We start from the raw sequence: 22,558 nt of genomic DNA, 5'->3' as shown, positions 1-22,558 counted from the left end.
GGAAAGTTTCTTGTTCACGGTACATTAGGTCTCTGCACCCTGCTGCGCGGCTTGCAGCATCCTCCTGCTGCCTCACCTCAGCCCCGGTGTGAGCCAGGTGTGGATTTTATGAATGTAAAACAGGCTGCATGCACAGAGGTGAGGCGTTTACTGTAAACTGAGGGGGGCGGTAAAATTTTTAAGGGTCACTCAGCGTCTGTTGGGGGTAGGAAGGCAAAGCACTTGGTAAACACCTTTATAAGTGACTTTTTAAGTACCTTTTCATCCTTAGATCTGGGCTTGCTTTGCAGTCCTCTCCCGGGTAGGCTGTGCTGTGTCCCAGGTGACTTTCCCAAGGTCACTCGGACAGCTACGAGCAGAGCCCCCAGCTTTAGCTCTGCTTTAGGCACTGGCCCCAGTGGTGCAGCCTGGCCCAGTGCTGTTCTCTGCGGGATGTCACTTGTCAGCCGTCACTCACAGCCCTCAAGGGGCCGTGGAGGTGGCTGAGTTCAAGCCCTGTGCACGTCCGTGTGCTGGTGTCACGGCTCTGCGAGCCCGTCCCAAACCCAGGAGTCTCAGCAGCAGTTTTGGGGCAGGCCGTGTGCTTGGAAACCGAAGTGCAAAATGCCTCAGAGCTCCCAAATTGCTTCTGAGGCTAGCTGAATTTGTTCCAGGCACCAAGATTAGCAGACTGACAGATAGAATCTCACAGAGGAAGTGCGTATCTTCTTTCTTTTGTTTAAAGCAGTGGAAACTCGGTGACATTTTGGCTGTTGGGCTGCAGAGTGGCTCGGGGCAGGGAGCTGGGCACTGGTAGGAGCTGCTCCTACCCCAGCTTCAGTCCTGATGTCTCCATCCTGCTCCAGCAGGCTGCGGGAGCACCCAAATTAAACCCCTGCTCCGATCCCTTCCTCGAGCCCAGACAGACCCAGGGGAAACCAAGCTCTCCGAGCACCTGAAAACAGACTCCTGAGACCTGGGGCAGGGACAGGGGCTGAACAACGCTGGCAAATCCCCTTCGGACCAGCTCTGCTAGGGCTGAGAAAATGGGACAGTGCCAGAGTCGTGGGGAGCGCTGGTTTAGCACCACTTTCCTAAGCAGTTCCCATAGTATTGCTCCCTTGTCATCCCCTTGCAAAGGGTATCAGGGCCCTGACTGCACTAATTGGTCTTAATTAGTCTGACCAGACTCACCTGGATCCTCCTCCCACACCTTCTCCACCCAGTTTGACTCCAAGTTGCATTTAAGCCTGGCTCCTTGCCTGGCTTAGCCTTTAGACAGATGTCCCTGTGCTGTTCTTCGCTCTCCTGGCTTAATCTCTGCATTGTGTTCACGAATCACAAAGGATGTAGGTGTGACACCAGGTAAGAAATCTGATTTTTGGGACCAGATTTCATGACTTGTAGCCAGCACTGAGGATAATACTGCTTGGCTTGGAGGCAGGAAATGGGGATTGAGGAGACAGCTGATACCAAGTGCGTGTACTGACAGCTTCCATTGACTTGGAGGAATCCAGCAAGATGTGGCTTGTCCCAGCTCCTTGCCCTGGTGGCTGATTGTAAGGATTTGCATGCAGGCTGGCAAACAGTGCAAGCAGCCCTCCTGGCTGTTGCCTTCCTCCCTGGGTGCTCCTGGGGTGCCCCGTATGGGGGGGAGGTCAGCACCCAGCTCTACCTGAGGCAATGGGGATGGCTCCAGAGATGAGTCTGAGAAAGATGTGTTTGGGGAAATCTGTGCAGGAGGTGGCTCTGGCTCGTGACATGGTGCCCTGTGCTGCTCTGTGGGTTTGTGCCTCAGCTGCGCAGAGACAGGGACCTTTTAATGAAATGGAGTTCCTTAAATTGTTATCCACATGAAAACTGTGGCTGGTGGATGGGGTTGTGGGACCATGGGATGGGGTTGTGGGACATGGTGGGGCAATGGGCTGAGATCCCAGCCCCGGACAGCCTGTCTCTGCTCCGGGTCGATGTTCAGAGCACTGAGCAGTGGTTAGGGGGATTTTCCCTGCAGCAGATCTTATCTACCAAGCTCTTAATTGTTGTCCCCCTTGGTTTTTTATCAATGGGGAATAAGCCACTTAAGGAGGGACCAAGAGGACTGTTTCCCTCTGGCTGGCTGCTTGAGCTAGGTGTAAATCCTGCTGCTGGCTGCTATGGGGTGGATGTTGGCAGGGAAATAGCCCTTTTTGGGGAGGATGGCAGGCAAGCATTGCTTTCATTTTGGGTTGCCTGCTTACTGTGGGTACCTTGCACTCCCACCACCAGCCCTATTTACCTTCACGTTAGGTTACACAGAGATGCAGTGTACCAGCTCAGCTGCCTGCTCTGTCTGCAGGTGAGATGCAGGGAATACAGGCTGGGTCCTTTGTTAGTAGCTGTGAATCTTTAAATAACGTAGAATCTTGTCTGCAGGGGATGTCATGGCTTAGTGCTTGGGGTGGGAGAATGGGATATATTGACAGGCAGCTGCAAGAAAGTTAATGCATCAAAGTACCACTGGAGGGTGGAACCCAGGACTGTTCCTTCCCCAGATTAGCTCTGGCTTTCCTCAGTTTTAGCCACTGCCATTTGAATTCATTGAGACCACTGGTGCATGTTGTCCTGGCCTTGCTGAAGGACCTGCTGCCCTGATTGCCCTGAGCTAAATCACAGGTGAGAAGTGCTCACTTGTCCCGAGGGTTTTCTGTGTGACACGGAGGCCAGCCACTGCCAGCTGAACCCTTAGCTCCCTGAGGAGCTGCTTGAAGCCCATGAAATGCAAGGAATCATTGCGTTTTGGACTGATGATGAACTTGAATATGGTGAAATTTGGGGAACTCCTAGGAGGGATGGGGACCTCCAATAGGGAATATTGCCAGAGGGGCAAATATTAATGTTTTTACTCACCTATGTTACCACACCTGAAGGCAATTGCTGGGGGATTGCAGCTTCTTTTGCTGTGGCTTGGAGAAGCCAACGTATTTCTCCAGCCCTGGACAGGACCAGGTATGTGGGGTTGTTTGCCCAGACATAAGTTGGGTTAAACCTTCAGTGACCATCTCAAAACCAGATTTAGGTGGACAGACAGGGTTAAGGTCCTAGTTTCCCAAACAAGTTAGTAAGCTGGGTTACAAATATCTACAGGTTTTCTGTCTGCGAATAGATCTGGCCCGATGACTTCAGGGTGAAGGTGGGTGGGTGAGCAGCAGACTGATCTTTGTCGAGGGCCTGAGGCAGAGTGTGGGCGCTGTGCAAGATGCGCTCATGGCTGTGGCCGGGCCTCTGTGCTGCCAGGTTTCAGCCTCCCAGATGTGTGCGGAGAGGAGAAATGCAGCTGTGGTTTTCCACTCCTTTTTGCTGGAGCTGCAGGCCAAGAAGCTGGATGCTGATTGATGCCTTGGCTGCTAAAAACCCTTCCATATCTTCAGTGTCAGTTTGGGTTTCCTCTTTGTCCACAGATGTGAGCAGGCAGGGCAGAAAAACAACTGAATTGTGCTCTGGGCAAAACTGGCACAGGCAAGCGGAGCTGCCAGCTGGGTGACTAACAGAGCTTCGTGTGGTGCAGCGAGGTGAGCCCGGCCCTGGGGAGCCAGCAGGCCCCCCATGCAGTGTGGTGGCCAGGGGGTTTCTGTCTGGTGGGACCCTCCTGTTCCAGAGGAGGGGTGTGGGAGTGCGTGTCAAGTGCAGAAAAATGCCGTTCAAGGGGGATTTGAAAGTGCCTCTGTCACAGGTCTGCTGTGAAGTGGTTCCCTCTTCCCCTTCTGCTGCTTGGAGCCGCCTGGGGTTGGGAGCAGGAAGAGCTGAGCCCCTGGAAACAGCAGGGCCTGCTCGTTAGGAGGTGGTGTGTGAGGTTGGCTTTATTGGGGGGGGGTAATGCTGTGCTGCTGCCCGTCCAGCACGACCTCCTGCTCGGTAACGCTGGGTATCGCCTCTGTTCTCTGTAGCAAGAAGGGGGGGAAAAAAAAGATTTTTAGAAGGAGCTCTGTGTGTTGCACAGCTTTAGCTGGGAAAGCGAGTGATGGCACAGAGGCCTGGCTGCTCCTGACGGTGGTTTCCACAGAAACTGCCGAGTGACTCTTGTGTCTCCGGCGCGGTGCTGTAGCATTGCACAAGGTGTTGTGAGGGACCAGCTGGCGGACCTGGAGCTGGTTAAGGGTTCTGTTCCAAGCCTTTCCCCACCTACATGGCCTTAAAGGACAGCCAGGGCCTCCCGCACCCGAGCGTGGCTCTACTTGGTGCAAGCTCGCTGGCAGTCCAGCCCTGCAGTCAGGTTTGGCATGGAGGTATGGGGATTTATTGAGGAGATGTGAGGGTAGTGTCCTAAATCAACTCGTGTGAAGTGGTGAGGTGGCTCAGCTGTGCTTTCTGCTCTCTCCTGCATGCCCATAAGCTCCCTTTTGTGGTGTCATGGGGGAGAGTGTCTCATCTCATGTAGCTCCAGTGTTAAACCCCAGGTTGGGGATGTGCCAGCCCTTCCCTGCTCCTTGCTTTGGGGCTTTTGCCACAGTGGGGAAGAACTGGAAGCAGGGAGCGTGCCCACGGGGCAGCGTTCAGAGCAGCTGCAGCAGGCAACAGCTACTTGTGGTCCAAAGTAACTTCATCTTCACCCATTCTTCACTTACATCTTTGTTCCTTCTTTCCCACCCCTGTGTTGTGGCGGAATGGTCACCATTATCCACGTTTCAGCATCACCAAAGCTTGAAGGTTTTGTCTCCTCACCTCCCTGCTGCTCACCCATCTGCTGGTACCTCTGCTTCACGCGTTTTTGAGTTGCAGTGCTCTGTAAACAGGAAAGAATCTAAATCCCAGCTAATCCCCTGTCTTGCTGAAGACACACGCGGGAAGGCTGCGTTGAGGGTGGAGATGGATCAAGTGTTCAAAATGCCCTCCAGGGCTTCAGAGCAAATTCTACATGCCTGGGGCACTCTCTCTCCCAGGAAACAGTTGCAGGCTCAGAACACAAGGGGAAGCTCTTAAGAAACTGTAATTTTTTTTTTCCCCTCTCGTGTTTGTTCTGCTTTTGTCTTGGTGATGGCAAGAATGCTGTGTCTTTGGCCTTGAGTGGGAAAGCTGAGAGCTGTTTGCAAGCTTCTGCAGATGTTCAGTGAGGGCCTTTTGTAAGACAGGAAGGGGCAAAGCTGTCAGACCATCAGACCTTTCTGCCATGCGTGCTGGACCACTCAAGTACGGGTTTAGCAAATGAAAAGACATAAAAATCCTTGTCCTTTCTTAGTAGCTCATGCTTAATGCTTGTATTAACATCCTGCTTGTTTGTGGGTGTCAGTGCAAGTGGTAAAAAGGCATGTAGTTTAGCTTCTTTTGTGTAAGAGAAAATCAGAAAAGTGCTTTGATTTTTGCCTTTGTTCTCTGAAAGTAACCAAGAAGGATTCCAAAACCTAATTAGATTTTCCTCTTGGCAAACCAGTGTTATAAATGAATTGGAGACAGATGCGGGTTCCTAATTTGTGTTTCTTCCCCTGTAACGTAGTATTGCTGTGGAAAGTTGCAAATGGATGCAAAGAAAGCGGCAGGCTGTAGACTGTTTCTTCAAACTTTTCAAACCCATTTCAGAATCTTTATTTGAAAAAAAAAATAATCACAGCATCTCAAGTGTTATTCAAACACATTTAATAAACAAAGAGAAACAGTAGCAAAGGGCACTGACATGTGACAAACTGTACAAAACCTCCGGGTTTGCAGGCAAACCTGAGGGGAGGAGCCCACGGCCCAGCTGCAGGACTGGGGAGCTGCTCCATCCCGTCGCCCTGCAAGGAACCATGCCCCCTTTGCCTCAGCCCACTCAGTCACCCCTGAGAAAATCTATTTTTAAAAATGTGCAGAAACAAAGACACTTTAAGAGGTTATTTCCAGTCTTGCCATAATGGAACAATTTAGGCCACTGGGAAAGTTTAAAAAAACAAAAGGTCATGCTCTCCGTTCCTAGGATTAATGCTTTCAAGTGAACCTTCCCAAGAGATGCAAGCACTCTTGGATATCCAGTAGCTCTACCCTTGCTCACTCACGCTACTCACAACATGCTTTTTTTTTTTTGAGTGAATGGGACAAATTTATTCTTAATTCAGTGATGGTTTTGATATAGTTGTGACTGAGTGAAAGGCAACAGAAGGAGAAGCCCTGTCTTGAGCACAGAAGGGATGCAACTTGTGCATAATGCTGAGACCAGCCCTTGGTCTCAGGGCGAAGGTGACTTAGCATAGTCAGCAAAGGAGAAATCCTCCACTGGGAACGGACCTTCTGGGATGGATTTCATGCCTGGTCCTAAATATCGCACAAGTAGTTGAGTGTCCAGTAACAACCAGATCATTTTTCTACTGTTAGCTCTTTTTGTTGCACTTAAAGACTACACAATTGAAGCCAAGGGGACTTCAATCTTCCCCTGGAGAACCAAGATGCAATGTTGATAGTCTTTCATGTGTATCAGTTAAACAGCTGTTCCACTCAACTGGTAGTGGTAGTTTTTAGGCTCTCTGTGGCTCGGCGGGGAGAGTGATGGTATCGCTCTTGCATCAGGCAGTCTTCTGGTGGGCTTCCACATGTATGGTGCTTTTGGAGATACAAAAGAAGCAACGAGGTATTGTTTTTTTTAATCTACTCGAGCTGTACTGGACAGAATGTCTCCCTTCACATGATCGCTAGTGTTGCTATGAGCTCCACAGTTTGAACAGCAAGGTGCTCAGCTGGCAATGATGTGACAAATGCAGCTCAAGCAGTTCCTGTTGCCTTTAGCTTGCTATTTCTTGACCAGTTCCTGGAAACTCCCTCCTCCAAGGAAGGGAGAGAAGACAGATGAATGTGAGAGTTAGAGGGCTTTTTAGGCTGTTAACTTGCATACATGCACTTGTTTTCTCAGCTGTGAGCACAGATGGACAATGACTGAGGCTACGAGATACTGACAGAGGAGAGATATCTATACACATCACAGTGTTATTTAGGCCCAGCCAAGGCGTATGGTCTAATCACACCAATACCATCTCAATACATTATAAACAGGGAAGATGGAGAGAAGGAGAGCTGGGTTCTTCAGCATGATGGCAAGCCAGCTGCGTTTCAACAGCCTGTAACTGACACGATGTGAATTCAAAGACATTTGGCGTGGTCTGTTGTTACCAGGATTAAACTAGCACAGATAATTGACCAGTCATTCTTGAGAACGAGGCAGAACCTCCAGAGGGGGAGGTATATTGGCAAAGAAGGATGGGAAAGGACAGGTCAGTGTACATACAGGACTGAAAAGAGGCCAAGTGCAGCAGTGTTGCTCAGTGCCTTTGCTGCGTGCCTTTTCTGCTGAACTGGCTGTCAGACCTTTAGTAATGTTTTGCTACCTTTAGTAATGTTTTGCTGCCCTTAAGGGTAGCCCTGCCAGCGTTAAGTGATAAGGTGGGAAACGTGCCTGTTTCTATCTTAACACTTTAAGGAGACCATAGGTAGCTGAATTCCTCCAGAAAGAAGCCCAGCTCCTCAGTCCAGGTGAGGAATTTTGATACCTTACCAAGAATCACCTGCTCTGAGCAATGTCTGTGAATTCCGGCATCTCTGAAGCTTTGCATTTACTGTCAGTTTGGGACTTGACTCAAAAGACCCAAATACCAGGACACTTAGGCTACAAAGAACAAAGCCAGGATGAAAGGAGAAAAACATGCAGCAGTGAATTCCTAAGAAATTCCATTTACCAGACAAGAAGGGACATGCCCTTGGTTAGGGATGGCACAGGTTAACAGAGGGGAAGCAGTGACTGCAGTTTGGCTAAGATTAGATTCAAGAGGCACAAACAAACATTTTGCACATCCATCCAAGGCATTCCAAAAAAAAAAGTCACAGAAGTCGATACATCACTTTGGACAAGAAACATTACAACAGTTTGGCAACTTTTCACCACCACCACCCCTCCCCAGCTCTGTGATGCCCCTCCGTAATTTGAGGTGGTCTCTTGAAGGTGGGTACATGAGGGGGCTGCAGATAAATCATTGCATGTAAATAGGGGATCTCCTCCGCAAAGAATCTCGTGGGTGAAAAACCTACCTGCTTGCTACAGTACAAAAGAAATTCTGCCCTAAGTACTCTGGTGAGAAGGAAGGCAGTGGAGCTCATGCTGCTGGAGACAAGGCAAAGCTGAACTTGGCAGCAACAAGTCCCTAGCCTTGTGACTTTGCACCAGGCTAAGAGATGGTCATGGCAAGGTAGCAAAGGGGAAAAGATGTTGCTGCTCTTCTTCAACAGAGAAGTGTACAGGACAGAACTATTATTCTACCACCATTCTGGGTGAACACAGGTCTCTTTTTGTTTATGCACGAGAAGCAATGGGCTTTGGAAGATGCCAGGAGCCCGTACGTAATAGCATTAACAGCATGACCCATGTTGGATGTACGCACAACTCCCCTCCCCTTAGTATCTAAACTCAGCTCTTAGGAATTGAACAAGGAACAAATACAAAGCAAGAATGAAAAAAGTTTTTTCTTTTTACAAGTGGTTGCTTTGTTCCTCCTTTTAAAACCCTGTTCTGATCTGTTGGGGGTGGCTGATCAGGAGGGGGAGCGTTGCAAAGTCCTTGCACTTTTCTGGTGGTGGTAGACCTGGGTGCAAGAAATGGCACAGCTCAAACAGATCTTCCCACACATGGCAGCCTGTGCAAGGTGGGACTGACTACAAGGGCCTGGGGACCTGAGCAACCTTTGCAAAGGTTCCATCTGGGAATCCAGCCCAGCCATTGTTGGAAAAATTCAATGCAGTGCTGGCCAAGAAAATAAAACAGATACTTGTAGAAAGGACTATCCAACTGGAAGAGTCTCTTCTTTTCTTGGTTTCCAGAGTAGGAGGGAAGCCTTTGGTTCTGACCAGAATTACTCGCCATTGGCAGGACAGGCTCGGCTTTGCTTTGTGGTAGCTTGGTTACTGTACAGGGGCACGGTCGCACTGCGGAGAGATGCTCTGCCCAGCTAGATTGCCCTTTTGACATCTGGGATTTTTAGAGGAGTAGACACTTGAATTACATCCGGGATCCTCGCTCTTGAAGAATCTGGAAAAAAAAAAAGAGCCTTAACTCAGACAACTTCAGATGCATAAGCTCATGTTCAAAGTCTTTGGCTTTTGCAAAGGCAAGATGGACTAACAAGAGAAGGAATCAGAGCACCTTGCTGGCTTTTATGCTACCACAGTGACTGTCAGGCTGGTTAAAATTGAGTCCCTTCTCTAGAAATCCCACTTAGCTGCCTTCCAGGAGTTAATAATATAATCTTTTGTTGCTGTCCTAGGGAAAAAGAATGGACTGAGGGAGAAAAAAGTCTGTCTCTTCCCTACAGCATGCTTCAACCACAAAATGTGACTAGTCTCAAAGGTCCTTGCTATGATGTCCTCCTTTTTCAAGTCATTCCTCTCTTTTTTTCTTCTTACAGAATTACAAAATGGCTGAGGTTGGAAGGGACCTCTGAAGATCATCTAGTCCAACCCCTCTCCTGAGCAGAATCACCTAGAGCACGTTGTGCAGGATGGCATCCAGGCAGGTTTTGAGTATCTCCAGAGAAGGAGACTCCACAACCTCTCTGTTCCAGTGCTCTGTCACATTGCAGTGCCCACTCATATTCTACCAGAACTTCCCCCTCATATTCAGTCAACAGGTCTGAGCAGACGCCTTACCTTCGCCTTCTCACTGGGCTCTTTGACAATGCCGTTGGTAGAATTGTTGAGTTCCCTAGACACAACACAGAGGAATTCTGCCTGGTCTTCGTTTCCGTAGTTATAGGAAGATCCAATGCTGATTAGCTGTGCAACAGGAGACAGCCAAGGTAAGGACTATAAACAAGTCTTGACTTCTGCTTTATTCCCGCAGTTGCTTTGTGAGCTACAGCTGTCCAGGGAGACCTGTTCTGACCTGAAGTGTCAGCAAGCCAAACCCCTTCCAGCACCCTCCTGTATCACAGGCTTCTCTGTGCCTTTGTAAGGCAGACTCAGAAAAGCTCCGGAGCCCTCTAGTGGCACCTGGAGCCTCACGAAGAAATGTCTGTAATGCTGAACACATTTCCCAATCATTGAGGGCAGAAAGAAAAAATATGTCAGGCTTTGCAATATATAATGTCTAATTCATATAAGGGCAAGGCAGCGCAGACTCTTGGTCCAGGCTTCTCGATCCAGACTGTGTCTGTGTTGAACTTGTCTCAAATCTGGCCTTCTGACTTTGATGTATAATCAAAGGAAAGGAATTGCCTGGAAAGGCAATTCTTTACCACAGGTAAATGTTGGATTAACTACGGGACACGTAGCAAACTGGCACCACTCTTTGCATACAAGCCATCAGGATGGAATTTGATATCTGCATAAATAGGATTATGTTATATTACTGTTATGAGAGGTCTGGACTCAGTCCAAGAAATCCCATCTGTCTCATATTTATCATTATTACATTAACAGGACATCCTAGAGTGCAGGGCTAATTTATCTTTTACAACTCTGTTCTGCTTTCCAGATAGTAAACCTAAAAAAATCTGAGGAAAGCAATGTGGTTCTTATCAGCTGTGTATATCCAGGAAACTTTAATGTGTAGCGTGCACCCTAACTTCCATGTTGTAATGGATTTTAAGAGGGAGCTTCACATTTGAGGCATGTGCAGTCAGCAACCTTCCTACACAGATGCCTACTGATACAGTTTCACTGTAGCAAGACTGGGGGGCTGTCATTACTGACCTGCAGTAACATTAACAGGTTTTTGTTTGTGTTAAGGGCAAAAGAGAGCCACAAGAAACTTTTTTTTTGTTCCCCTGGTCCCTGCTGCCTTGACCTTTAAGCTGTTTGGATACTTCCACACCACACACCACTATTTGCTCAACAAATGCATGGTATCTTTTGATAGATTTCCCAAACTACTGAATCATGGGTGGATAGAATAATGTATTTCCTTTTAAAATAGCACATTTCAGTTATCCTGCGAAACCAGACAGCTGCTCAAGTCAGACTGCTCATGGGTACCTGTTCAAATTTCCACCCATCAGACATAGTGGACACCATCTGTGTGAGCTCTTCCTCTTGGCACTGCAGGACTCTGTACACGTGCTTCACAGGTCCCTAAAGCATGGGGAATAAAAACAAGCAGGAGTTAAATAATTGTTGCACTGGTATCAAGCAAGGAAACTAATTAGCCTAAACTACTGAGGTCTGCTCTGTCTGTGTTATTTGAGGAAGTCTGAGCCACGTGGATGGAGGTTTCATCTTTGTGACTATCCAACCAATTCTAAAATGCATACAAACAGTTCGTACGCTTCTCTTAAAAGCCTTCCAGGTGCCTAAATGCAAGTGAAAGCAACACTTTTTTTGGTTTTCAAAGCCATTTACTGCTTTTTGAGAATGTTTCCCTTCTGAAATTGAATCTCCTGAGTATGTTAGTATCAGTAATGGGAAAAATTGCCACAAAAAGACAGCTATACAGGGCAGAAAACGGTTTGGAGAAGAACTGAACTATTCTTTACCTCCTGAAGCTGTGTTTTGGTTTGTAACTCCCCATCTTCCCTCCCAGCCCTTTTCCTTTAACTGTTCATCGCCTTTCCCTGCAGCGTTAACAAGATGACTGTGGCCTGTTCTTGTGAAACCATAATGGGTACTTTTTCCTAGCTGTGCCTTGGATCTAACGAAAAACACGGATTCCTGCTGTTAAAGACAACTAAGCTAAAAAACTGTTACTGGATGTGCCTACAGCCACACATCCTACTAGGCTACAGAAAATGACTGACTTCAGAACGTAAATTTTCATGTGCATTACTTGAGAGGTTCTGTTCTCATTATCCCGTATCCGCTCCTTCACCAGTCGCACGAGAGATGCAATATTGTAAAACTCTGCTTCTTCCAGGACCCCTAAGAAGGGAACGAAAAGCAGAGACAGAAGTTCTGTTACTTTATACAGGGCAGAATGAAGATGATTCAGCTACAAGGATGCAACACCTGCTGCTGTCTCCAAATCTCACCCACATGTAATAAAATCCTCGGGTGCTGAATAAGACTGCCACGGATCTCACGGTTCCCAGGCTGGAAGGAGGTGACCAACTAGCTGCCACCTCCTTTTGTGGCTTACAGGGTACTTAAAGATTATCCCCCTTTCTGTGGGCTTATCAGAAACCTCATGGCACGATCTCTGTGGTGTTCCCTCCCTAAGGGAATCTCACCAAAGCTGCTTGCTTGTGCAGAACTGCTGTTACTGCTGTCTGTGGAGGGAGATGTTCTATCACATGGTTTGCTAAAAGAAGCCTTTGAGCTAAGCAGAGCAGTGATGGGCTGTACTATAAACTAGAGGCCTCTGCTTCCAGAATGATGCAGAATCTGATGATTTAATCCCTTTTAACAAGCATCCTTCTGGGAAGCTAAATACTAACAGCACCGCTGGGAACTGTGGCTTGCTCCTGCTACTACACGTTGCCCTATCGGTGCCCTGATGTGCTCGGGCACGTTTCTGATGGCAGCTGTCATGCTTCTATCGAACAGCGCTTGTGGTTCTACCCCGGATTTTTCTCTTACCTTCTTCTGCGAGCTCCTTGTTTATGATAAGCTTCCCGTGGCGGAGGTAGTTCAGTATTGGACCAAAATAGGTGGGATCTCTATCGATGAGATATGCACCTGTCTCATCCTGTTGAGCGTGCACAGGAATGAAGCAGGCATAGTTAAATGGTACTAGAAAAAAAGATAATTTCATTTGAAAATGATAAATAGAACAGTTTTTCTTTAAGAAACGGATTCCTTTGCCTGTAAAGGTTGAATTAGTGACTCCACGCTTTATCCAATGTTTTTTTTCAGTATCTGAACTCAGCTACAAATGTTGCAGCTTGATGGTGCTGGCAGATGCCTCACATTAAGTACTTCTATGAACAGAGTTTATATAACCAAAGAGAAAAGCAGCGCTTAAGTTTTTTCTCACTGCAATAATAAAAAAAACAAAGCTGGCATTCGTGCTCTGTCTAATCTTGTTTTCCAGACTAGTTTATCTAGGAGACTCTGAGAAAAAATAATTGGATTTCCAGTTCTGGTAAACAGCATATAAAAGTTAAACTTCAAAGTAGGTGTGTGTTTTTCTTCCTACTACTAAAAATGCAAATTGCAGTGCCCCAGCCCTGTCTCCGAGCAGTGTCTGGCAGGCTGGCATACAACAACTAATGTCATCAGCTCACCAACAGTTCATGACCAAAGCATTTCCCGAACCAGCCTGGAAGGGCTGACAGAGCCTATGCAGGAGTCTTCCACACCATTTCCTTAAGGCAATGTCTGACCTGCCAAGCAGGCTGCTTTAAAGTGGTAAAAAAAAACCGTGAGGTCTTCTGGATGTGGTGCCTGGGGACAGGGTTTAGGGGGTGACATAGGTGGCAGGGGGAGGGTTGGAGCAGATGGTCCTGGGGGGATTTTTCAACCCTAATGATACTGTGATGGATTCTGTGATCACTGCCTCTATTTGCTGAGGCTGGTGGCTTATTGTGGTCACAAGGAGGTTTTGTTACAAGGAGGTTTTAACTTCCAGGTAAACTCTTAAGCAGCAGGCGACCTGAGCAATTCTCGGTGTGACCTATCCAGAAAATACTTAGAGCCCTGTGCGGTGGATCCCACAAACCCCTGCAACCACAAGAAGGGCCACGAACAGAACTGCAAAACCCTTACGATACCCTGCAATTACAAGAACGACCACCCACAAAACCCTTACGATAACCGGCGGTGGCTTCAAAACAAGCCAAGCAGCTGCGCTGCGACCTCTTGTAAGAGCAGCTCACACCAGAAAGCAGCCGTAAGCAAAGCCCGCTGCAAGCCCCGTTCCTAGGAGCGTCCCCTCTCCGCTGTGCCGGGGCTCGGGCCCTGTAGCAACACGGGGGGGCCTCGGCGGGACGGGACCGGACCGGGGGGGGGCAGAACAGGGACCGGGGGCTCCCCGGCGCGGCCTCACCTTGTCGGAGCCCAGCTCGGGCCCGTCCTGGCAGCAGAGGCGGCACAGGAAGGACTTGGGCTCCCTGCACAGCGTCTGCCGGGTGCTCACGAAGTACGTGCCGCCCACGTTCAGCCGCACCCACTTGGAGGCGGCCGGGGCCGGGGCCGTGCCCAGCGCCGTGCCCGAAGCCCCCGGAGCGGCCGAGCGGGGGCTGGGCGGCCCCGGCACCCCCCCGGCACCCGGCGCCGGGCCCGGGCTGGGGGTGCGGCCCCTGGGCGGCCCCTCCGCCGCCGCCAGCTCCGCCATGCCGGGCCCGCTCAGCGCCGCCTCGCTGCCATCGCGCCCGCCGCTTCCGGGACGCGGAACCGCTTCCGGGGCACCGCGGGCGGAAGCGGAACCGGAGCGGGGGGGGCGCAGCGCCGAGGGGCGGCGGCGAGGAGCTTCCGGTGTGTGTGTAGCGAAGCCACGCCCCTTCCGGTGGGAGGGGGCGGGGCTTCCGGCGCGTCACTCGGCGGCGCCAGGGGACGGCGGGCGCTGCTCAAGGTGAGCGGGGCCGGGGGGGGCTCCAGGGATGGCGGCGGGGCCCCCCCCAGCGCCACCCCCCGCCCTAGGCCTCGTCCGGTGCCCCCCGGTCCTGGGCCCTGTCCTGTGTCCCCCCCCCGCCGCCCCCGGGCCCTCCCGAGCGCCCCCCACGGTCCCAGGACCTCCCCAGCCTCCCCCCCCCCCCCCGGTCCCGGGCCTTGTCCGGTGCCCCCCCGCCGGTCCCGTGCCCCCCCTGTCGTCCCCCCGCCGGTCCCAAGCCCTGTCCCGTGCCTCCCCCCCCTCCAACCTCTGCCCCCCAGCGGTCCCGGGCGCTCCCCAGCCCCCTCCCTCCCTCAGTCCCGGGCCCTTTCCCCTGTCCCCCACGATCCCGGCCCCCCCCCCCCAACGCTCCCCCCTCTCTGACCTCCCCCCCCGCCGCGCTCCCTGTCTCCCTGCTCCAGCCGCAGCATGGCGGGCCGCAGAGCTGCTCTCAAGGCCATCGACTGGGCCGCCTTCGCCGAGAGGGTGCCCACCAACCAGCGGGCCATGTTCAACGCCCTGAAGACCCGCAGCGATGCGCTGTCGGCCCGGTGAGTGCCGGCCCCGCGCCTGCCGCTGACAGCTCTGGACCTCGGTGGGCTGTGCGGCTTCTGCAGGCCCAGCTTGAGCTGATGTCCGTAGTTACTGTCTTACAAAATGCTCCAAAAGACGTTAAAACGGGCCGTCTTCAAGACAGCTGTTGGTTTAATTTTAGTTTTCAAATCATCTTTGCTCAATCCTCCTCAGTGAAATAAGAATTGCAGCGTCAAAAAGCAGTTCTGTGCAAGCAGTTTGCTTTGGTGCGTTGGAAAAATATTTTTAAAGCTTTGTTGCTCTTTTAGATGTTGCACAAATGGATGAGTTCTGTCAGGTGCTTTGGCATCTGCTGCTTGATGTGCGTGGGCTGTTACAGGTGCTGTCACTGCCTGCCTCTGAGTTAGTGCTGTGAAAACTGCCCGGCTCTTCTTCAAGGGCTGCATCCGGGTGCTGCGTGCAGCAGGGCTGCAGGCTGAATTTGCCTTGTCCATGCAGAGAAGTCTGTTTCAAGGGTGGGGGAAGTTGCAGGGTTGGCTCTTTGTTAGTTGCTAATGAGAAACTCGGAGATATTTGCAATTAAGCTTAGCAGGCTCTGTTAACGCTCTGGAAAGTAATTGTGGCAGAGAGCAAATGACGGTGCGAGGTTACTGCTGGCCCTGGTGGTGACTGCTGTCCCCTGTCCCCTTAGGCTGGCCAGCCTGCCGGAGAAGCCCCCCGCCATCGACTGGGCTCACTACAAGGCTGCCATTGCTAAAGCCGGCATGGTGGACGAGTTCCAGAAGAAGGTCAGTACCTCTGTCAGCCTATGCATTGATCTTTGGAGGCTTAAATGGGGAACGTCTTGGAGTGGGAAATACCAGAATTAAGGTGTTTGGAGTTTCGGTAAGTTTCCTTGCTTCGTGTCCTGCAGCTGGTGTCGCTCACCTTGAGCAGGTCACTTCAGTGCCATCTCTCAGGGTGAAACCTGGGGCACCGTACAGTGAGAAAGCCGGTGAAGGAAAACTCAATACATCATTGTGTCTGCGGGAGTGGGCTCAGGTAGTGCCTCTCCTGGAGCAAACGGCTGGTGAGAAGCGCAGGTCTGCAGACCAGGGAAAGCGCAGAGCTGGCTGCTGCCTGCAGGGGTTGCCATACCCCATAGGAATGAGGGAGGTTTCTGCTGAAGGTCACGCGCTGCCACTGGCGGTAGGGAAACTGGCTGCTGCGAGACTGCAAGGGCCCACAGACCTCAGCTGGATCTGGAAACTTTGGCTTGGGGAAAATCTGTCTGTGATGGGACAAGTCTTAAGATGGTGTTAGACTTCCTTGTTTCCTTGTGATGCTGTGCTTTGCGCTCCGTAGTGCTGTGGTGAACGTGTGTAGCGTTGTGTGTCCTGGTGATGCTATGCAGTTCAGAAAAGGTTGCTCGAAGCATCCCGGTGAGCAGTGCTGCCTGTGAAGTACACGTTCAAGCTGCAGGGATCAGTTTTGGAAAGCTTGTTAACTTAAACAGTTGCAAGCATGTCTGAGGGAGAAAGGAGAGAATGGCCCCCTGCTGCTAGGGAAAATGACCTTGGTGTGAAGGATTATTTCAAGCAAACAAACCATTCAAAGTTTTTGCCTTCAATTTACAGTTCAGTGCACTGAAGATTCCTGAACCCGTGGATACACAAAGTGCTAAAATTGATGCCCAAGAACAGGAATCTGTAAGTATTTACGCTGTGCCCAAATGCCGGGCTTGTCTCTGACCTCTGTGCAGATGGGAAGGGGTGAGAAGGAAGGTGTGTTCTGCGCGGTCGTCTGTGTAGGCAGGGCAGCCTGAGACGGAGCACGGCTCTGGTCTTTGCAGGCTCTTGGCTCAGCAAGATCATCTCTGCGCTGGGTAGGGTTTGGCTGTTTGGGGTTTGATCAAGATTTTGTTGATTTATCTAGTGTCAGGATAGTTAATTTTACTGCAAACGTAGTGTGTGGGCTTGCAGGCTCGCTTCAGGTTGTTGTCCTTCATCGTAACCATGTTCACCACGTCCTTTGCTGTCCTCCAGGCAAAGAACACCGCTGAGTATGTGCAAGCTTCCAAAGCTCGGATTGCCCAGTATGAGCAGCACGTAAGTCTGGACGTTGCTTAGTGAATATCCTATTTAATCCTGCCTGGCTTACACCTTGTTCTTTCCTGTCTGTCTGCTTTGCTCTTTCTTGCTGACAAGTGACTTGTAACACTTTTGTCTCTGCTCCTACTTCAAGCTTCAGAAACTCAAAAGCATGATTCCCTTTGAACAAATGACAATTGAAGACATGGCTGAAGCCTTCCCTGAAACCAAACTGGATAAGGAGAAGCATCCATTCTGGCCTCACAAACCGATTGCTGATCTGTAAGCTGGTCTGGAAGCAGTTTGTCTAACGACTGTCAGATTCTATGATCTAAATAAAGTATTTTCCCTCCCGTCTGTGGCTTAGATCGTAGATATGAGGTTGTACGGTTTTGAGAAATGCGGAACTGTAGGTGGCTGTGCAAACAGGCTGGTTTTCCTGGATTTTCTCATTTACCTGTGAACTTGATTTTTGTAGCAAGTACCAAGATCCCAGAACCTGATGATAAAACCGATTCCTAGTGCAGCATCTGTAACACAAGCAAGCCATCCATTCCCCGTTGTAACCACAACGTAGTGCTGGGAATGCAGTTCAGTATCGAGCTTCTTCCTTTTTGTAGCCTTTGCGGAGGAGTTCTTGCTCAGGAGACGGACTTACACTCCAGCACCACAAAAGGAGTTGTATTTAGCAGTGACCTATGATGCAGTGGGAGGTATCCCTCAGTTTTATGGGCAGTGGTCTGGGGCTGTTTTCTAGTTGTGGTGGTTTAGGTGCAGTTAATTGCAGTAGGAGTTGAAGGTTTGTAAATGAGAATAGGTTCAGAAGTTTGATATTGAAAAACTTCCCGTTATCATCCCGTTAATCCTGGTTATCCTACTATTCTCTGTCTTGGATTTCTGAATGATGCAGACCTCAATAATCACAAAAACAATACAACAAAGACTTTGTACTTGCATTGATGTATTTAATTACCTAAGGTGGAGCTCTTAACCACCTTTCCTCAGAATGGAAACATCTCCATGACAAAAAAGGACATTAATTTCCTTTTCCTATTGTAAGGGGCATTGTGGTAAGAAATTGTGGTTGTGGTAAGAATTACTGTCAGATGGAAGGAAGGTACTATCCCCTGATTCCACTACTGTTTTATACAGGTACTTTGCTAGTCCACAGAGCACTGCAAGAACATACGTAGTTTTACTGAACTAGAATACAAAGCGGGTACCATGCAGATCTTATGCCCTGGTTTGTTTTTTAATTTAGGCAAGTGAAACATTTGCAGTCCTATGAACCAAGCAGGAGAAAAAAACAAGACAGCAGAGAGATTAGAAACAATAAAATTGAGACTGAATGAGCGTAACATTGAGACTGAATGAGTTGGTCCCTAGCTGCTCCATTTTATAGAGATAACAGCAAAAAAAAAGAATGACAAGAATAAGTGACTGTAGAGAAGCACCTTCTCCAGAACTGGTAGAACTGGGTCCTGTTCCTGTGGTTTCCAGAGGGGCTTGGCTTGCTGCCCTTTTTCCTGGGTCTTCTTGGCAAGGTGTTTCATGGCCTGGTTGCTGGCGTCTGTCGTTGCCAGCTTGGTGTGAACACCTGCAAAGAACAGATGTCAGAGTAGGGCAGTTGGTGAATGACTGCCAAGACCAACCTCGGGCACTGGTTGCCCTGAGGAAACCCCCCCTCACTCGAACCTGAAGTTCAGGTAACCTGGACTACTTGGCTCAGAATTTATTTTTTTTATTTTTTTACCTTGCTGGATGCTTCCGAGAGCCTTGCCTAAGCGTAGGGATTTGTGCTGCTGATGCAGCAGGAAGAAGGTGTCTAACACAGCCATGATCATTAACAGGAAGGTGCCTAAGAAGAATATCACTGCAGAACAATAGGAAAACAAAGAGAACATTTATTAATTGGCGCCATTTTCTTGAATCTGTTATCCTGCCTGTGTTCACTTGCATTGTGAGGAAGGGGGAAATTGCTGTCTCCAGCAACATGGTAAAATTTAGCTGTTACTGGTATCATTTATGGGTCCATAAATGCCCAGTAGCCTTTCTTAGCATTGGTACCTGTGTAAAAATCCCTTAGTCTTTATTCAGTAGAGGTGGATACCTATTATGGGTGGTTCGTTGGAGGAAGTAGGAAGCATGTTGTTGAGAATCACGGCTAACATGGAGCTGCCCAGGATGATGGAAATCTGGAAGCTGATTTTCTCCTCGAGAGAGCTGGGTCCAAACAACACAGCCATATCGAGCAGGTACAGTGCGCACGTTGGCAGGATCAGGTTCAGAATATACAGAGTAGGTCGTCTCTCCATGGAAATCTGTTGAAGAAGGTGAAAGAAATGTAGGTAAGAGATAATATACTGTGTTGAGTGACTGCTCGTTCCCTACTGTGAAAAACTATCTGGTTTCATTTTTTATTTAATTTCTTATATTGGTGCAATATAATACGAATGTACTGCGGTACCTTGTAGACGATCACTGGATATTCTTCTTCATCCAACCCTTCTCTGTATTCACTGATGCTCAGGTTGGTGAACTTCCATTCTCCATCAGTTACTAAGTAACTCTGGCTGTTTTTCATCATCTCAGCTGGTGTCCGTTTGATTTTCATGACAAGGTCTGTTACTGCTTGGGCAAGGGGGAGAGAAGGGGAAAAGCTGTGGAATTTAGTTTTCTATAAAAGATTAGTTATTTCCTCTCACTTTCCCTCCAAACTAAGGGTGCATGCAGACGGGGAAAGGCAACGGTTCTTGCACTGCTGAGGTTTCTTAGTCCATGAGGGAGAAATGTAAAAGGACTGCAGTGTGGAGTCTTGGCTGCACCTCTGCGAACGTGGAACAGGGGAAATCTGGTGGGTCAGGACAGTTGTCCTTTGCAGATGGCACCTTGGGGGATTTCATGGCACCTCTGCTTATTTTTCAACCTTTCCTCTTGGGATGAACTCTGCTGTTTGGAGCCCTGAAATCAGCCTTAATTTCCTTTAATTTTCATGGCTTTCAGTTATGTTTAGAGGCTGGTTCTGCAAAAACATTTGTGAGCAAGTAGCCTTGTTGCAAGATGCCCGCTGGTCACTTGGTTTGTAAAGACCAGTCCGAAGGGGAAGACTTGCCAGGGAACATCCCAAATGCTCCCAGAGATGTTGCTGGGAAAAAATGCCCAAATAAGATGACTCTTAGCTCATTTTCCCTGATGTTATATGACCTCAACCCCTGTAACCAGATAGCACTCCCCTAGCAGCGTGCGGTGCTGCTAAGGGAACCCAGGATCAGCCAGGGCCCACCTCATCTATTCCTTCTGCAAATTTAGCCCCGTTGTGGTAAAACTTAGCTTGCCACTGTACCTGGGTAGAGAAATGAAGCTATACTTATGTTGCACGTCTGGGTGTCGAAGGGGAACTTGAGGATCATCAGGCTGCACATTAAGGTAACCTGGAAGGGTTGGCTTGTGTTGAAGGCGCCATTGTGCGTGACAACCATGTACTCCAAGTCCGACTTCTGTTCGTTCACCCTGGAGGAAACAAAGACGGGGAGTGATGGAGCTCCGGGATGCTGCAGTGCTCCTAAATCCTACAAAAGCCTGGGCTGTAAGCATCCATTTGGGGTGGCTCTGCGCTGTCACACAGCCATGGAATGTAGCAGTGTGCAGGAGAGCAGCAAGGAGAGGAAACCTGGGGCTTGTGCTTCCCACTCTTACCTGGGGAAAGGGCTCACTGGCTGGCTCTCTGCTATGCTGCCTCCCCATCCTTTCCCCCTGCAGCTAAAGAGCCAGTGGCTGTGCCCAACCCTCTATTAGATCCAAAGTGATCTACCTGGTATCTTCTAAAAATTGCTAAGGGTAATTTCATTCTGCTACATCACTTGTCCCTGATGTTTCTTCAGGTTTAACTACAGCCTAGATGGGGTATTTCTGGAGATGCTACGACATTACTGAGCCACAAAGTGCTTTGTATAAACTCTTCCCAGTATTACAAGTCACGAGGTTCTTGGTTACACTTAGCTTACAGGAGCAGCTTTTAATCAAACGAGTTTATCCCATTTCCTACAACATTACCAACAGTTTGCATCCACAGTATTTTTCTTGAGCCAGTGAATAAAAAGGAAAGGAGGACCTACTGTTCTAAAATGAAGATGGGGGGCGACCAATAGGAGTCCATTGGCAGAACAATTCTGGAGATGTTGCAGAAATCCTGCGGGTCCCAAGTCACAAAGGCGTTCTTCCACTCCTGGGGGGCAGAAGGTGCAGGAGAGAGATGAGTGCTAGGCTCAGCCCCAGCCATTGTGCTGGGTGTCACAGGAGGGAAATGGTCTGAAGGAACCTACCAATCTCAACACGAAATAAAAAGTGACTGTCTGCAGCTTTTCAGCCTAGAGAAACAGAATGGGAGAGATTTAGCTGATTTTTCTTAGCTACATCCTGTGCAGAGCCCAGGAGCTCTCCACTGTTGCTCCTGCAGCAGGATTGTGGAAACTCAGCCCAGGAGGAGAGGTCGAGGGTCTTGGTCCTACGGCTGAAGAGAAGAGTGGAAGCATCAGATCCCACGGTTTGAAAAATACAGATGTTGACATTAACAGACCGGTGCTCTGCAATCCTGTCCGAATTGCTTAGTTAAGGCACTCCATGCAGTTCTTCCTAGAGCCTGGTCTAAAGCAGGCTGTTTGCCTGGGCCTGCTTTCCAAGTTTTTCCTAGAAGAAGGTGGGAGAAAATACTCCAGATCTTCCCCAAATGCTGTCAAACAGCAGGAAGCTGAAGAAGTGGAAGGGGTTGATTCTCGTACCTGTGGCCTTGCTGGCCCAGCCCTGCCTCACAGAAAACTCAGGCTTCGACCGAGCAATTGCACATTTCTGGGCTATAAAGACTTGAGAGGAGCTTCACGTCCTTACCACAGAGAGAATAGCTATCAGCATAAAATCCATGTTCACTTCCAGAGGCTCCTTCCAGTTCGTCTTTGGCAGTATGTGCGCGTGCAGCTTGCTGTGGGAGGTGATGTTCAGGTGCTCGATGACATCGTAGTACGTGCAGATGTACCTGGGAGCAGCCCCTGCTGGGAAAAAAAAATCCACTTGAATCAGAAAAGGATCAGGAAAGGTCTCAACCTGTGAACGAGAGATGTACCAAAGGAGAAAGGGTATGGAGCTGTGGGTATGGAAAGCATCAATAACCCAGGCAAACCCCTTCTCAAACAGACCAGAACAGAGTTCCTCAAAGCTTTTCTAGTCCTCATTAACTTACCTGTCCCAAGAGAAAGGGTGAGGATAGCTATAAAAGCTCGCTGCATCTTCTCCTGCTTCCAAATAAGGAGGCAAATGGTACCGTGTCCCTTACGGATGGCCCAAGACACGTCACTTGTGATGTGGAAGTTGATTTGGTATTTATTAATGAGGGATGGGTATTTTGTAAACAGAAGCCGGACTCTATATTTGCATTGGAAGGAAGACTTTGCTAATGGATTTATGCACTCAGCTGGCTCTTGGGAGTGGTCTTTAGTTGTGGTGAGGGAATCAGAAGGTCATTAAACAAAAAATCCAACAA

At 49.3% G+C, this 22,558-nt stretch overlaps 3 protein-coding genes and 1 long non-coding RNA gene across 8 annotated transcripts in view; 2 read left to right on the top strand and 2 right to left on the bottom strand.

The window, feature by feature from the left end:
- The first annotated feature begins 642 nt into the window (after positions 1-642).
- Positions 643-11,716, top strand: LOC308179935. Its single transcript, XR_013940682.1, has 4 exons — positions 643-1,344; positions 9,369-9,472; positions 9,584-9,758; positions 11,517-11,716. It is a non-coding gene; the product is annotated as an uncharacterized lncRNA (long non-coding RNA).
- Positions 5,565-14,167, bottom strand: KCTD2 (potassium channel tetramerization domain containing 2; the record flags this gene model as incomplete). The annotated part of the gene is made up of 6 exons (XM_080560775.1): positions 5,565-8,992; positions 9,610-9,735; positions 10,936-11,031; positions 11,723-11,814; positions 12,472-12,580; positions 13,880-14,167. The coding sequence occupies 6 exons, from the start codon at positions 14,165-14,167 to the stop codon at positions 8,963-8,965; spliced, it is 741 nt and encodes a 246-aa protein (XP_080416901.1). The 3' UTR covers positions 5,565-8,962.
- A 97-nt stretch (positions 14,168-14,264) lies between these two features.
- ATP5PD (ATP synthase peripheral stalk subunit d) lies at positions 14,265-17,382 on the top strand. Its single transcript, XM_080560776.1, has 6 exons — positions 14,265-14,404; positions 14,845-14,973; positions 15,648-15,744; positions 16,573-16,644; positions 16,981-17,043; positions 17,180-17,382. Exons 2-6 carry the CDS (start codon positions 14,852-14,854, stop codon positions 17,309-17,311), a joined length of 486 nt encoding a protein of 161 aa, XP_080416902.1. The 5' UTR covers positions 14,265-14,404; positions 14,845-14,851; the 3' UTR covers positions 17,312-17,382.
- Positions 17,383-17,961: 579 nt separating this feature from the next.
- LOC308179919 (5-hydroxytryptamine receptor 3A-like) overlaps positions 17,962-22,558 on the bottom strand; it is a 10,037-nt gene continuing 5,440 nt past the window's right edge. For 2 of the 5 annotated variants that reach the window (XM_080560760.1, XM_080560763.1), the window contains exons 2-9: positions 21,910-22,070; positions 21,348-21,392; positions 21,141-21,250; positions 20,369-20,535; positions 19,493-19,653; positions 19,136-19,346; positions 18,779-18,898; positions 17,962-18,622 (exon numbers count right to left, since the gene is read on the bottom strand). In XM_080560760.1, coding sequence (XP_080416886.1) covers positions 18,408-18,622; positions 18,779-18,898; positions 19,136-19,346; positions 19,493-19,653; positions 20,369-20,535; positions 21,141-21,250; positions 21,348-21,392; positions 21,910-22,070 — 1,190 coding nt within the window. In that variant the 3' untranslated portion in view covers positions 17,962-18,407. The remainder of the gene's footprint in view (positions 18,623-18,778; positions 18,899-19,135; positions 19,347-19,492; positions 19,654-20,368; positions 20,536-21,140; positions 21,251-21,347; positions 21,393-21,909; positions 22,071-22,558) is intronic. The other 3 variants (XM_080560761.1, XM_080560764.1, XM_080560762.1) reach the window with 2 other exon arrangements.

The sequence above is a fragment of the Anser brachyrhynchus genome (assembly GCF_964034855.1).
Source record: "Anser brachyrhynchus genome assembly, chromosome: 18".
NCBI lineage: Eukaryota > Metazoa > Chordata > Aves > Anseriformes > Anatidae > Anser > Anser brachyrhynchus.
The sequence above is the reverse complement of the archived record's forward strand: the minus strand, read 5'-3'. Positions and strand labels throughout refer to the sequence as shown.